General features: G+C 41.8%; 1 protein-coding gene across 1 annotated transcript in view; it reads right to left on the bottom strand.

Moving 5' to 3' along the window:
* Window positions 1-4834: 4834 nt before the first annotated feature.
* LOC125766894 (zwei Ig domain protein zig-8-like) overlaps window positions 4835-16904 on the bottom strand; it is a 31266-nt gene continuing 19196 nt past the window's right edge. The window contains exons 5-9 of the mRNA XM_049432990.1: window positions 16621-16784; window positions 7832-8043; window positions 7266-7371; window positions 6862-6912; window positions 4835-5549 (exon numbers count right to left, since the gene is read on the bottom strand). Coding sequence (XP_049288947.1) covers window positions 5428-5549; window positions 6862-6912; window positions 7266-7371; window positions 7832-8043; window positions 16621-16784 — 655 coding nt within the window. The 3' untranslated portion in view covers window positions 4835-5427. The remainder of the gene's footprint in view (window positions 5550-6861; window positions 6913-7265; window positions 7372-7831; window positions 8044-16620; window positions 16785-16904) is intronic.

Here is a 16904-nt window from a genome sequence, read left to right on the forward strand (position 1 = left end):
GGCTTTTTTGGGAAGACCATTTTTTCTCTCTCCCGGTGAGTTGATGGAGAAGATAAAAGTTAAATTATGAAGAATAAAAAAAAAGAAACTGCCTACAAATTTTGTCAATTCACTGTCGCTTTATGTAAAACCGTGTCCTGTGAGATGATACAAGCGCGGAAGATAAGCAAAAAAAAGCTCAACCAACGACAACGGTGAACCGTGGTAATGGAGAAATGGGTAATCATAAAAATGCATACGGTCGGTTGTGGAAAAGTTGACAGAAAATAAAATCAAAACAAACAATGGAAAACAGGAACCGTGTATTTCCCAAGTGGCTGCTCAGTGACAACTCTCGATTTGATGAGTTGAGATAACAAAAAAATATGGCTTCCCGTCCATCATTGGTGTGGAGATTGTGGTGGTGTATGTGTGTGTAAGGGTGTTTTGTTTTATGCTACCTTACGACATGCATACGACGCTTTACGGATGCACTGCAGTGAATAAATCACACCGCACCGGGCTACCGTCAACTTCCCTCACAGCGCCAGGCAATTAGTGCAAATGATGAGCGTGGTACAGCCGTGGGAATAATGAAGGGAAACGGAACATTTCCATCCGTGCATCCGTGTGATGCGGCTAGGCGTGAAAAGACACCCGATCGCACACATCCCCAGCATTTGGGTCGGTTCATATGGGAAGGATGCACCACAAAAAGGGGTAATGCTGGAAATATCTCGACCAGTCGACGCGTGAAATATTTCACCGAACGTGCCCTCATGGAAACGTGCAACGGAAGCAAGTAAACGAAAAAAAAACAAGGACAGAATGTTAATCTGCCGTCGACGGTTGGTTTGTTGGGGTAACGATTATATATTCATTGCAAGAGTCCTTAACATTTTAACACTATACTTACAGCACTAGTGGATGTTATAGGCTTTTTTTATTTCCCTTTTCGCACACATACTTCTTTGCTGTTACAGTCGTGGCTTTCTATACAAGTGGACAAACGCAACAAGAATAATCTAATAAATTATTAAGATATTAAAAATCGTAGAAGACTATAAATTAAAAATGAAATTCCATGCATCTTGCGACAAGGTGTGTAAAAATCCAGACTTTTCTTTGTACATATTACAAAGCTGATTTTCTTAATTCAATAACATAGAAAATATGCTCAATTTATGCTCTTATTGCCAAGAAGCAGAATATACTTACTTATCATGCACCACAACCTCTTTGTGTTCTTCGTCCACAGCAGAAGTCCTGTAAACTACTTACAGTTGATTCCACTCCATCTCAAGTTGGGTATATCATGTTCGGTATCATTCTAATGACAGGATTAGCCCACGGAACCTTGGTGAATTTCATGTTAAATATTTAGCTCCTCTCAATTGATTTCCTCTCAAACGAGGATGAAGTATTTTCTCCAATTCTCCAGAACAAGTTCATACGTCAGAGTGTGTTTGCTGCACAAATTATTTAAAAAAACGCCTAGATTGTCCCGAATTATGTTTTGAGAGGGAAAAAATCGCCCAATTTGTAGAATTCCTGGTTGGTAGACATTTACATCGCGCGTTTCTTAACGTCAATATTATTGCTGACTTTAGAGATAAAGTCCCTGAGTGTACATCTCTTCTGGGTAACTCGAATTAAAGGTATTCCAATGTAAGAATCATGGGATTAGCATCTATCTAGAAGAGCCGTAGAAGAGCCCAATTATGTTTCTATCTTCAGCGAATGACAGGATCTGGATAGACGAGCTAAATAAGGCATACAAAGTTAAATTTTTTAGGAAAAACCTACTAAAGTTGCCCAATTTAGTGGCACAGTTTCAAGTAAAAAATAGTAAATTTCTTTTTTTTTATCGGTTAGAACGGCCTGGCCGTATCAAGACTTATTTTACCACGTAGCAGGATAGTCAGTCCATGCTACGGGGGACGGTCCGGATGGGATTTGAACCCGGTCCTGCCGTGTGGACGGGCGCCGTTTTTCACATGCACCACCGGGCCGCCGCCCCAATAGTAAATTTTTGTTTAAGGCAAAAATTAAATGAATTTAGAGTTCCAGCTGATATGTTGGAGAAACGTAATAGAAAGTATAGGCAGTGTATAAATGAAATGTCCGGACGCACACACATTCACACAAAGCACCGATGATCGCTAACGTTCGGGTAAAACGCAAAGTAAATAACACCAAACGCGTTTATTTCATTAAAAAAAATATGTTTGGTTTTTTATTCAACTGAGGATTAAAATATAAAAATATGTACAATATAATTTTTCATGAATTACCTAACTAATATATAACTACAATATTTCTTCCACCCTTCGCTTATCGCCTGCTCCACGCATGATCGGAGTGTAGTGTATGTCGGTATGTGTGTTTGTGTACTGTTGGATTTGTGTGTGTGTATGTGTTTTTGTAGTTTTTTTGCTACTCCTGCTTTGATACCGATTCAATTTTGCTTACGTTTTAAACATTTATTTTGCATCCTTTATGGCATCCTTTGCTTTTGTCTGTCTCTTTTTTGCTGACGTTTCATTTTCTTAGGCGACGATGATCGTTAAGGGTGGCCCTATAGTTTTGAACGTTTTGCTCCCCTTTATGGCTCATTACTAAACATTTCCGTTCGTTCCAATTGTGCCCCTATTTGGCCTTGTATACACCCTCTGGCGCGCTGGAATTAAAATTGATTCTGCATGTCGTGTCGTGATTGAAATACTGCTTTCTCTACCTTCAGGGGCTGCCTGGACAGCGCGTCGGAGCAATCGGCCGCGTGTTGATGCATTGTTTTGTACGTCTGTTTATGTGGCTGTGTTTTTTGGGGTTGTCTGCTGCTGTATGTTTGCATTCTCGCTGTATATATGAACCGCACCGCTGGCAATTTTGTAGTTAGTATAAGTAAGTTATAACATTTTACATTTCAGTGAGCGAATCCTATCTTCGCTGTTGCGCTCCATTGTGTGGTATGGGATAATTTTTTTTGTTTTGTTTTGTTGTATGTTTGCTGTTGCTGCTTGTTTTTGCTTCCTGCTCTCTCTCTCTTTCTTACTCTCGCTCGCCGAATGCGTCACGTCTCTCATGCTCATCTCAATTACCGTTAATTAAATAGTTATTACTTGGCGCCTCCACCAGTCAAACCATACTATCGCTCGTAGAGTATAACTTGTGAGTGAATTTGTGACATTTTTTTTTTCCTTTATTATTCGCTCTTTCTCTCTTTCGTCTTTTGTCGTTAAATTTATCTTCTGCTTCCTTTGTTATCGGTTATCGTGTGTTTTTTGCTTTTGTTTTTATTTTTTGTTATGTTTGTTCAGTTTTTTTGTTTCTTACACATGTTTTCGTTTCTTCTTCTTCTTTTTTGTTGTATCGTTTGTATCGTTACCATTTTGGTTCAATAAAATGATTATTTATATTAACGTATCAAGTAGGACTTTGCTAACGATGATTTTCGGTTTTTTTCTTTTCTGTTTATCTGTTTATGCACCTTACTTGCTCTCCCCACCTCACCAATCGTGAGCACCCATTTTCGGGTGAGTGTTTTTCTGTGTGTTTTACTGACAAAGACCAACCCACCCGCCGTACTGGCGTACCTTCGTTACCGACCGCAATAGGACGCTATGTTACGTTTTGCCCGAGTCAACAGTCATCAATACTGGGAAAAGTTATCCCCTCATGCCCAAGCACCCCTGGCAGGGGGGTGATAACAAACAAATACGGCTAGATCATATTTTCATACACTGCGCATACTTTCCTGGGAACATATATTGAAACAAAAATATGCCCTTTATCATCACCGCGCTTCTTGTACTGTATCATCACCTCAGTTTCCCACGGCACCGACGCTAACGACATGATCGAATAGCGCAAAAAACACATACGGGCGTACAGAACCGAACAGAGAAAAAAAACTCTTCACAAAAGTTCAACCGAGTTATCGAGCATACAGCAAGGACCGAGAGGGAAGGGTCCTCCCAAAAACTCCGGGGCGATAACTAGCGATGAAGCAGGAAATTTTCATCTTTTTCCTCGCAGAGGGGAGAGAAAGAAAGAAAAAAACAACATTGACATTGATGGAGTAAAGTTTTGGGGACTTGCTTAACGAAATTGGAACTAGATGGAGCAACGTAGTAGCAACAGTCCGATCATCGTATACCACGGGAACGAAGGCTTAACAAGCGGGGAGTGCACGGAATGGACAAACGAGAAAGAGGAATTGCGTTCGAAAGGTACGTTTTTGTTTTTCTCCTCACTTTATCTCACACTCTGTAACACATACTGCCCTTATTTCGGACGGTCCTATCCGGTGTGTGTGTTCTTTTTATTGTGTTTTTTGGTACAGTTCGTTTGAGGACGAAAAACATATAAATAACCCAAAATCAACGTGATTCTCGACAACGAGTGACGAGAGCGGACGATTTCTGCCTATGCTCAACCTTTCAGTGACCACAGCTTTTTGGCCATACCGTGCCGGAAAATGGTAGCATCTTTCGCTACCTAACAACAAATAAACAGAGCAACAACAACAGAAAAAAAAAACAGCAAATACCAAACAATCTGCAGGTGCTTCACCTACTTAACGTCATCTTTATCAGTCCGTTTGCTGGGCTAGGGAACCCCCCACCACCCCTTCTACCAGCAGCTTTGCGCTCGATCCCTTTGAACCTTAGCTAACTCCAAAACCTAAACGAGAGCAATGGAATTATACCTGGAATTGTTCACCACGATCTCTCAGTCCCTTTGTTTTTCTTTTTTTTTTTGTTATTTTGGTTGTTGTTGTTTTTATTCTTTTTTTATCCCAATCTCTAAACAAAACTTTACTGAAACATTTCCCATTTTTTGTTTTGCCCTCTTTGTTTTATCAGTCACGAATGAGCTCCATTGAATTGTGGGTTTTGTGTGTGTGTGTTTTTTTTTTGTTTTTGCTAGGGCAAGAGTTTCACTACTCGCACCTTCCCATCTTTCCCATCACCCATTCCTACCGTTTGTGTTACGTCGTTTTTTTTTGTGTGTGTATGGTTTATATGAGCAAAATTTTTCACATCATCGCGTTCCATTCCGGGGACACGGAACGCCTTACCTTTCTTAAGTTGTGTATTTAGCGATAGAGAATGGACGTGGATGATTTTCGAATTACCTTTACTTGTTCGATTTTTTGTTTGTTTGTTTGTTGCATATGTTTTTCTTTTGTATTTAACTTATCATTATTCTCGCGTCGCGTACCGCGAGTGTGTTTGCTGTTGTTTGATTTTTGTAGTTTCCTCTCTTTCTCTCTGTGTCTTTCTTATTCCCTTATCCTCTTACAGGGGTTGTTTTTGTTTCGTTTACTGGTTTTGTGGATAAGTTGCGCTGCTTCTTCTTTTCTTTACTTCCGTTTCTCTCCATCCTCTCTCTCTCTCTTTTATGTTGCTTTTCTAATTCTGGCTTAATACCGTAACTTTATACTTAAAGACTATAGTTCACATGACAGCTTAGCTGAGCATAGATAACCAATACAAGTAGCATAACAAATGACCTATGCCGGAGTAGAATCTGTAGATTGCGCTGCTTGAACATCGATATGCTGTCTGTGAAGATAGAAAGAATAAGCAACGGAAAGAAGAAAAAAACCAATCGTGTCAGGACCGGTAGATGGGAAAAAATAGATTTGGTTTATTTGCCGAATAGCGAATTTAAATTGAATTTTCTTCTATTTGGACAGACTTGATTGCAGTCGGTGTGAGAAAAATAAAACCTGTGTTAGGAATCCTTAAAATAAAGATGATAAAAATATTCTCCAAAAACCTCTCGACTTGTTAGGGTTTGGGAAGCAAGAAGATGATTATTTTTGCGAGAAATTCAGTATTTTATTGAACATTTTTCGGATTATCCGATATGCACAGTAAAAATCTTTTACATAGTGGATGAATTAAAAATTACTCACTGAGCTCACAAAAGTTTCTGGAGGACCAATTGTGATTTGATGTCCGGATGGAACACAATTGTGTTAGACTATTGTTTCCATTTCTGGTCAATTGTGACCATAAAACGGTAGTTGAGAGTAGAGATCTGAATTTAGTTTTTGGCCATGTGGAAGCAACTCATAATAAATAATTTCTTATGAGTCCCACCAAAACACAGTAGAACTTAATTGACTGTACTGAATTTGGAATTCGAAATTTAATTTATCTGTTTTTTTAGTGTTGAGTTAATAAATAACAAATAAATTCTAAATAAAGAAATTGTGCAAGGAAATAAAAAGAAAAATAAAGAAATGCTACGAAAAAATACAATTTTCTTCACCCCAACCTAAATTTTCAAACGTAAAATGTCTTTCATTTAAGGATCTTACACAATTTGTGTAATATATTTGATCATTTATAACTTATAATTGATATGTTCCAAGAACATTCCGTTACATTAAAAATAATTTCTTTCATTCAAAACTTTCACCGTGCCGAAGCGGACGTTAATAATCACGATAGCATTAAAAACTTCACGACATAACTTGTGCTGCCAAACAAAAGGCAATATCGGCGCTTGAAGCACCAAACCACCGGGACGGGTCTAATGCCAGCTGTGGCACATTTTACAGATATGTGTCACAGCTGCAAAGCGCACATTGAAAACCATTGCAAGCAAAGGCCATTGGACGATCCACCATGACCATTGCCATCCATTTCCCGGGTGCCCATACCACCGGTGATGGTGCGGTGCAACTTTACGAAAACCCATGTACCCATGTTGTCAATAGCACACGCGAGTTCATGATTTATGCAGTGGATGGTGGATAGTACAAAACGCACCACAAGTCATCAATGGGGCCGCACACGCGGGGTCCGGGGGAGTTGTACCCGAATGCTCTATAAACAACAGTAATGAGAATTCAATTATGCTTACCATCAAACAGCGATCTTGCCGATGACGTGACAGCGGATGCAGACGATTCTCCTGTCCGATGAGATATTGTGCCAGGAGGGAACGGCAGGGGCAGGGCCGATGTACCAAGGTTGACATCGAGTTGTCATCAATGGGTTTTGCAGCATGGCCACCAAGTTACCAGGGATGCATGCAAACGAAATCACAACCAACCAGATCAATATCAGAGGGTATGTAAATGGAAAATAACACCGATGGGCGGATGGGTTTGAGGACGTTAAGGACGGTCCTTTTGTAAAGTCCCCATTTTGCACGGCACTGTGTTGAATGTATGAAGCACACACACACACACACACACACACATGCAAAAGACCCTAGCCGCCGTGTTTGGTCTGTTTGGTACGCTTGGCATGTCGATAACCTACCGTTGATAACGTGCAGTGAGACAGTGATCGGTGGACTGTTGGATGGGCTGCAGGAGTAATTTCCGGAGTCCTTCTTTCTCGTCGATTCTATTATCAGCGAACCAATCTGTGGGCGGGAACAGAGTACCAGACGGTTGAAATTGATGCAAGGGAAGTTAACTAGACAATTGATTTATGATCAGATTTTAACAACGTTTCGATAGTGTCTAACGCAGCTATGTACTGTGTGAAGCTTTGCAAAAGCTCGTTATGAGTGCCGGGTAGCAAGTAGTTTGACAAATTTTGATTAACTTTGTTTGATAAAGACAACAACAACAAAAAATCGATGATGTTGGTTCACTTTTCATCGAGGGTCCTAAATGGAGTGTTTTTAAAATTTCGATAGAACGATAGGGCATTTGTTGGAAATTTTCATATTTTGCTTCAAAGAATTGCTCACAAAGCTACATAGTTCGGAGGAGAAATTTTCCCAAAAAAATAAAATAAAACATAAATAAGAACACCTTTTGTGTTCTACTACCGTGCACTTCCATAGTACAAAAATAAATAAAGAAGCCACCACTTACCGTACTGTGTATATCTCCGTCCAGATCGGGTGCACCACGATCCAGCTGTGTCTTCCAGCCACGCCGGCTTTCGGTGAAGATCTGCTGCGTACCATGGTACCAGATGATGTAGGAAGGTGGCTCGAGGGCACCCCGGACCACACATCGCAGTATGACGGCACTGCCGGCCTTGACGTAGCGATCAGAGTCACCTATAAGCTCGGTTCTTGGCACTATTTTTGGAGGTGGACAGCAAAAGGAAGCGACAAAATAAGATGTGTTACACTTTATCTCTCTATCGATTGACGGCTGGTGGGTGGTGAAAGTGGGAAGGGTGAAAGATTGGAGCGGGAATAGCAATCGAGGTGAACGAATTGTTTGGACCGGATCAATTGGCTTCCAAGCGTCAAAGGAACAAGCACGGCTCTATTTATATATCTTCACCTCGACTTAAATAAAGTTCCACAATAAAGGAAACTTATCGTTTTTTTTTTGTTGTTGTCTGTTTCATTCACTAAAGGCCAGAACAACGCCTGCCTGTGAGCCGCGAGATGCCGAGCGAAACGGCAATCAACGTTGTCCACCTTGCACACCATCCTTGCCAAAACGGCGATGGCAGCACACGTGATACTAAGCGGGCAGTAAATTTTCATTCCACTCAATTTCGACGATCTAAAGTTGTGTCAATTTTCGGCAAATTTTTCCAAACGAAATTGCCATCGGCACGACACACGCGAAACGTTTCACAGTGTGAAGCAATAGAAGCGGGAGCCTTCGCGTTAGTTCGCTTGGTCGAGTTTGGTCGAGCTTGCAATGCGGGACAGCGACAAAAGTCTGCCTCCCCAGCCGCACCCGTTAGGTGGTAATGTTGATGAAAAAATAAAAACACATAAATTCTACGAAGAAACGATGAGAAGAGCTAAACGAATGGGAAGAAAAGAACATGAGGCAGGAACATAAACGACGCGAAATCCTTTCCACCGCGCTGCTCGTCAGTCCCTTTCACACGTGTCCGTTTCCTTCCCCCACCCCCTACCCCTCTTCCTCGCCTCATGGAGGCGAATGTCTTCCTACGCTTTTCGGCCACAATCGCAAAATAAAACTGACTGTTGGGTTTGGAAATTTATGGCGCTTTTAAGCCAGTCTCAAGCCGTCTGCCGTTACGACCCGATCGACAGCCGCTTCCAGTACGACGATTTGACGGTCGTAGTCCGCGGGCAACTTGAGCGCCCGACCGTGTGGTCGTTGCCCTTCGTTCCAATCGTCGAAACCTTTGGATAGGCTATGGGTTCTCTAATTTTTGTTTTGTTTTTTTTTTGTTTTTATTGCCTATCGGTTTGGCACATGGACCACAAGCTCGTTACTGGTTCCTCGTGACCTTCTTCCCGGGTAGTGCCCCAGACAGGGATGGGAAGGAGTGGGGGAGGGGGTCTGCTGGTTTTGCGGTTTAATGGTTCTAAATTTACTGTAAAAGCCCCTGCTAATCCCTGTGAGTGCTTTACCGATTGCCGGGACGTTTTATTTATCGTCAATCGGATCTGTGGTCTGCAAGCGATGTAAGGATCGGCAGACCTAGGCCGCTACAACAGGTCGTTTGTTGGGTCTGTGTGTTTTTTTTTTTGTTTTTTTGGGGGGACTGGCATTTTCCGTGGCTTATGATCGTCATTGAGCTACGGCACAAATAGAGCTGCTCGAGATTGCAAACGGCAGCAGTTAACGATTTGTTATGCGATGCATGTATTCGATTCCTGGTGTCCTGCGATTTACCTTCACCTGAATCTGAGCCTGGGACTGGGACCCAACATTTGGTCGTGGTGGTGGTGGTGCGTCAAGCGAGACCCATTAATGCAATATAATCTACTTGAATAAATCATCCACGAGGCACAATCGGTCGTGGCTAGAACAAGGATGAAACCACCAAACAACACCTATTATATCGGCGTACTTTGGCGCGCAACCGTTGCAGAGTGTTTGAAGTGCTTGCAACAGCTCATAAAACCTGCTGCAGAGCTTCATGCCACGGAAAGCCACGGATCGCACTTTTGCTGGTGCGGTACAAAGGTAAGGCCATCGACCGAATGGCGCATTTAACATCCATTTGCTCGGAGCTGCTTTACATTGAACGCCACTTCAGCTTTTGCAGGGGGTTGGCGCGTGGGGCATCGTCATGGAAAGAAAAGGTCATTTAATGGAAAAACGGTGAAGCACAATGGCGATGCTGACTGCTTTGCTGCTTTATCACCGACGTTAGTGAGTCGCATGGCTGTGCAGGCGGTGCATAGAGCATTGTTACGAAAGTGGTTACACATTTTAAGCAAATTATCGTCGATATTTGCTCACAAAATGCTGCATTCTGCTTGGCTGATGGAACCACGACCTGGCACACCAACGCACACACGACAAACAACTTTATCATAGTATGTATGTATGTGTGTTGGTGGGTGCGTTAGAATACACACGCATCAGTAGTAAGGACGAGCTAGGGACATCCTCACCAAAGCACAGTGTGCTTTTATGCGCACCAATATCTGCGTTCGCCTATCAACGTTCCGAATAAAGGAATAAAAAGTGAAAAATAAAACGATCCGGTAAATGGTTTCCAACGCAGGCAGGGTAGTACGGGGGCAGTGGCCCGAATCGGTTGGGCAGGGTGTTGCTCATAACGACGGACAACTTAACATAATCGAGCGTTTGTCGGTCGATTCAGCACGTTGCTCCTTTTTTTTCGTACCCGGCGAACGCTTCAAAGCGGGTACGCGCGTTGAACTATATCCAGATTTTAGTGCTTGTTTCTAGACGTGGCGAGATGAAGTGGTTGTGTATTCACTCGAACCAACAATAGTATATTGTGTTACGAGGCAATGATTGTTTTATGAGAAGTTTTCTATGTTTGGCACGCTGTTAAACATGCATTGTTGGCAATAATGGTACTCATGGTTGGGGATGATACGTGAAGAGATTAAAATACGATATGAAAGTAATTGGATGCAATGGAGATTGTTCTTTTCCTATATAATTTATTTGTATTTAGACTTTAAGAGTGTAATGTTAACTCCAATCGTGAGTTGGGGTCGGAATGGACGTCTAACAAAGGAATGAGATATTATTGAAGTAGACGAGAGAGATGATGGATGATAAGAATTCAAAAAATCTGGAAGAGAGTTACGAGGAATTTTATGAACTGTGGATGTTACAGATCTTCGCTGACCATGCTTACGATTCTACATTAACTTAACGGAATGGACATCTAACCAGATACTTGGGGAAATCAATTACATTAGCTACAGAACTTGCCATTTTAGACGAGAAAGCTAATGCATAACATTAATAACCCAAGAAAGGTACTCAGTAAATTGGACATGAAAGGATAAAGAACGGAATTATGAGAATGTTTTCTGCACTGTCGAAGATACGCATTGCTGATGATCATGTTGAAAATTTTTCAATGAATGTTTAGTAAGGTAACGTATGAAATATCTGAACAAACTATTAATTCGAAGAACTTTGCATCAACAGTTAGAGAGAACTTATCAGAACTGGAGACATTAGACATTCTTTAATTAGAGCAATTGTTCATGATTTTAAACTCCAATTTACTCATCAAATTCGATCTCGATATATATTTGAAGAGAAGTGAAATGTTTATCAGTAAATGTCTCCATGTAGGGATTTTAGAGTTGAAGAGATACAGCTGAGGTCTTTGCTGGGTTCTCTGTAATGTTGAAGCGAAGAATGTAAAGATATAGGTGGAATCTTTTCTGCTTTCATAAATTTATGCTTTTCAGTTGTATGTTGATTGTAAGTACATTGTAATTTCCTTGGCAGTGGTATACTTGTTATCATGTAATGAAACTGCTTGCATCGCCACCATAAAACTTAAACGACTAATCAAGAAAAAATAAATTCTTCAACTGAAAAGCTAACATCACTGCAACTAATCTCAAAAAATTATGACTAATGTTTCGTGAACGCTTACCGGAAAAAAACGCGCAAAAGAAGCTTAAATATTTGAAACGGTTTGTTAGCCATTTTCTTGCAACCACACACACACACACACTCAACGCCAACGGTGGCATGCAAGTTTTCGTTCGTCGCAAGTTTTTCCACCAGCCAGCCAAATGCGAGGGGTGAGTGAGCAATTGTGATGAAAAGAAAATTTGTAAACTTCTTGCAAAACTTAAAATGTGGGTGCTACGCCAACCATTCGCCAACCAAACTTTCATACCGGTCATCTTTTGAAGTTAAAGGCAAAGTTCCAGGGCAGGAGCGGTTTAATCTGTTAGCTGGTTGAACAGATCCAGATCCCGGATCCAGCGCGTTGTAAAGTTTGCAATGGAAATTGTAAATTTGAATAAGGCGCAAGAAGTAAACGGGAGTAGGAAAAAAAAAAATAACAAAAAAGTTTGTTTTGAAGCTTTCCGATAAATTTCGGTAGTTTTGCCTTCGGTGAAACGAAAAGAAGCGAATTTGCCACGAAGTTGCACGCCGCATAAAGTGGTCCCTTTTTTTTGGGCAATATACTGGTTGGCTGGTTGGCCTTTCTAGCCGAAACCAGAAGGGCCACCTTACTGGACGAAATGGGCTTCGTTTGAATTACTGAACGGCTTTATTTTATTCCGGAAAATTCCGCTTACGGAATGATGCTGAAAAGTTTGCTGCCAAGTGAAGAAGGTGTAGTTAAACTGTATGTTTAATAAAGTAGCAAATTTGCGTATTTTGTGTTTTTCGTGGAAGTTTCCCCGTTGAATTATTACGTTAACGGTCGATGCGTATATTTTAGCGTCGATGCAACATTTTTGATCGTCTTACTGGATTATTGAGTGAGTGTAAAAGTTTATTTAATATTTTAAAAGTTTCCACGAAAGTTGACAGCTAACTAGTAAAGTTCATTTTAGCATGATGTTTAATACCTTTACCATATAAATAAAGTAAACGATATTTCACTGCCTTTACAACACATTGCAAATCCTTAATGTCCATAGGGAAAATCATCAAAACACACACGTCTTTGGCATCAAACCACACTGTTGCAATGAGTTTATCACGCACTCTGAATAGTAAATATCAATAATAACGCATTACTTTCGACCGTTTCCAAGCGTTTCAACAGTCATGTTTATAATTCTACGAAATTACATCCCAACACCGTAGGTACCACAGTCGCGCCCAATCGTACACAATCCGGTCGTCCAGCTTAAGTTCTGCTTTTTTCAGCGAGTATAATAAATGCACGGGAAAGGATTATCGAGTATCCTTTCGTAGCTGGTTGTTTTTGGCGAAATTTTGTAACCACACTTTATTGCCAAAGCGATGCTTAATGCTGTAAAGCGGTGTGAGTGTATGTGTGCGAGAACTCCTACAGTGAGACGCATAAAACCCGAGAAAGGTTTGCCCCCGCCCCGCCAAACGAATGGTGGCTGTATGCATCAAAAGCCACCATCCGGCCACCCGGTGTATGATTATGACAGGAGGGAAAAACTCATGTTTATTGCTTTTCCTGGTTGATGCCCAAAAAAAAAAAAAAAAAAATGGAAAGGAAAAACCGGAAACCGTAGAAACCTCACATCGTACGCGCCATACTGGTACGGCGTTCGGCTTCATTGGCATCGGGATTCAATAATTTGTGGCTTAATGTAGTGTACGAGCTCGTGAAGCTTTTTGAGGCTTTCCAGAGCCAACAACAAACAGCGGCCTAGGGACTTCTACCCACCTACACGTATATATGCTGCTCGGATTGGTCTAATAACTGGCGTATCGGGCGACTTGCGGAATCGATGCACGGCATACGGGCAAACGCAACTGTCGGTTAGGATTCGGGAACATCCGGTTTACGGATCTTCACGTACCGTTGGTTTTTCGGGTGTTTGGGGGGCATTGGTTGGGTGGGTTACGCCAACCACCGATGCCAACCTGGATGTACGCGCATGAAAATAAAACCACGTACCATCGGTCGGTAAGACCTGCCGGTGTGCATGAATACACCATGAGGTTCGGCCCATCGTACGACCGACCGCTGCTTTGTTGGCTGCACGTTAGCTTCCCTGGGCTGTTATTTACTTCGTGCACCGAATCACTAATGATGGTCACAGGAGAAATCAGATCGTAAGAACCGTGTGTATGCGTCATATGTGTACGGGTCTGGCAGCTAGACTTCTTTCCCGGGTTTCCCGGTTTGCGTCACCGTGATAGAAAGGTTTTGATAGTGTAATCCGGTAAGTATGTACACGCCTGCAACTGTTGGCATTTAATTAAGAACGCAGCAGCAAAAAAAAAACTTTGAACACTGCTCAAGTTGCCGAAACCAAAAGGCGAACGTTATTTATCGCGCTGTATAGGTGGCTTTACGCCGAGATGGTGGAAAATTTGGCCAATGAAAAAAAAGGAAGTTAAAAGAAAGAACCATTTTTCGCACAAGTGTTGTTTGAAAAAGCAAAGATGCTTTTGTTGTTACGAGACAGAACTAGTGATGGGAAAAATCCAACTTTATCTAGAGTATTCCAACTCCAGTATAATCTGTAGTCGACTCCGGATCAACTAAGAAATTTGGAGGATATCAACCAAATGATACAGAACAGTGGAACTTATTAATTTATGGAATTTATTCGTAAAAATGTGAGAAAACCTGTATTAAATCTTTTTTAATAAAGTCTCCAACGGCAATGGACCTTTTGCAATATTGATACTCACCACCAATACCAATTGAAATCGACGAAAAATACCAACGAAAAGCGCTTTAAAAACCAGAAGAAACCTCTTCGAAACAATGAGAAAATAATACGGAGTTAACTCCGGAGTTGAATCCGGATTATGTTGGAGTCGAATCCGGTTTTGCAACTCCGAAGTCGGATAATCCGTTCCAGAGTTCCCATCACTAGACCGAACCAGTTCCAGTACCACCTGTAATAAGTGTCTTGTAGCAATCGATTTATGGTCAGATACGCCAGCATGAATTGAAAGATAGCGCTGTACAGGAGTAAATAGAAGAGTAGGGACATTATAAACCACACAAAGCATTGCTTTTCTTGTTCCTGTAGTTTAGGCATTTCCTGTAGATCGGCCAAACATCCACCAGGCTACATATGGTGGTCCTGGGTGGATAATATTGGACATCTGCGGGACGGCTATTCGTAATCTCGTGCACGTGCAGCTTTTCCTGTGTACATCCGGTAGCAAAAGTTGTACTTTGTGCTGTTTTTGACAGCATACCGTATTACTTTCTGACGAGTGCACCCAACCGTACCGTTACCGGCCCAAACCTGGGAACCAGAAACCGCTTCACGAGCCTTCACGAACCTCGTGTCAAGGACCTTGACGAGATGCGGCATAACATGGTGGTTCCCTTTTACCTTCCGGCACGCCGAAACCATGACGGGCTTTGTTTCGGAACTCTGGAGATATGATGAATATTGAATGGGAAAGCGAAACCTGGTACGGTACACGTCCGTGTACGGATGGATCGCTGTGTGGAGATGCGTATGGGATGTGGTACGATCGAAAAATCAACGCACAACTTTTGTTCCGAATAGCCGGAAGCGACCTTGGGAACCTTCGGGGTGGGTCGGGGAGGATTTTTCAAAAAACGAGACGGGGAATTCGAATTTTGGAGCTTTAATCATTCACAACGGCAGGAATAACCATTATCCACCATCCTGCTCCCATAAAATTGTGCTGCTCGGTACGTCATGCCGGACCTCATCGCTAGACGTCATCGTTCGATATCGACCGAAGTCAAGAGTCATCGCGTTGGTGTACTCGCTTTATGAATAAAATTGAACCGAGTAGGAAGATTCTGCTGTTTGAACAGAAGTTGGTAGTAATAAACATTTTCCTCCAATACCTCAATCATTAGAACGACTCTTTTGTCAAATTGCAAAAGAGCACGAACAAGCACAAAAGTAGTCGTTTTGGTTGGCAAATTCAATAAAATAGTATCACAAACTAGTGCAGCCATTACGCTATGTCGGTCTGGCGTTCTTCTGGCGAAGAAAAAACCACCACAAAACCACAACACTATTCGCATCTTGCACAAAACCACAGTGGTGGATACGGGGTTTTTGGGGTGCTCGTTTCAATTTCCATGCGCTTGCGAAGATTAATGCAAAAGTTGTTTGTGGATTGAAAGTAATCAACCTGCAAGAAAATGAATTTGAAGAGACAACTCGACCAACTCGTCCAAACTACCTGCTACTAAATTTAATTAAAACGTAAGCCAGTTTTCCCAATCACACATACACACATCGTTGCAAATCCCTGTGTGGTGGGGTAACTGTGGTAGTCGACCATTTGCAGATGGGTTTTGGTATTCTATTGAATCATGCAAACCCTATCGACGGATGTGGTCTGGAAGGGATGTGACAGTAGTTGTGTGCAAAAGAGGTAGGGAAGATCACAAGAAGAAACAAACATCTATTCATTCCACCCGTTTCTCCGGGACACTGCACCCGGAGTTCGTTCTCCTGCACGTACCCAAGCAGGAATCAATATTTGCAATTGACGAATGAAAATTGCTTGATTTGTGAGAGAGACGAGTGAATTGATAAGTAACTCGGGTTTCGATCCTATGCGGTAGTAAATTCTTAAGAGGTCGGGATAGAAAATATGGAAACTATTTTTGTGAATAGTTTTTTAACTTCTCAAGAATATTTTAAAAACTATCTTATTCCTCTAAATAGTACGAAAATGAGTGGATTCATTTAATAAACACTTATCAATTCTATAAAATATCGACCCAAGGAAGCAATTGGATTGGAAAATGGGATGGAAATAAGGGGGAAAACGTGGTGGAAGAGAAAATCGATGTCCATACTCACCAACGACATGCAGATGTACTCGGGCGCTGATTTTCGGTTCCGTCGACACCTGACACTCGTAAATGCCAGCGTCACGGGCCTGCACGTATTTGATCTGCAGCGTCCATACGCCGCTGCTCTCCACGTAGAATGATTGAAAGCGCTCGTCGGCTATAAATGTCATTCTGTACGATCGATCGAAGCGACACAAAATCGTGTGTCGGTTTTGATTGCAGTCGGACCGTATTTCCGATCGATTCCGCACACAGCACAGCAGATAGGGCAGTTTTTGCAGAAACGGGATT

This window comes from Anopheles funestus, chromosome 3RL (assembly GCF_943734845.2).
Source record: "Anopheles funestus chromosome 3RL, idAnoFuneDA-416_04, whole genome shotgun sequence".
Taxonomy (NCBI): Eukaryota; Metazoa; Arthropoda; class Insecta; order Diptera; family Culicidae; genus Anopheles; species Anopheles funestus.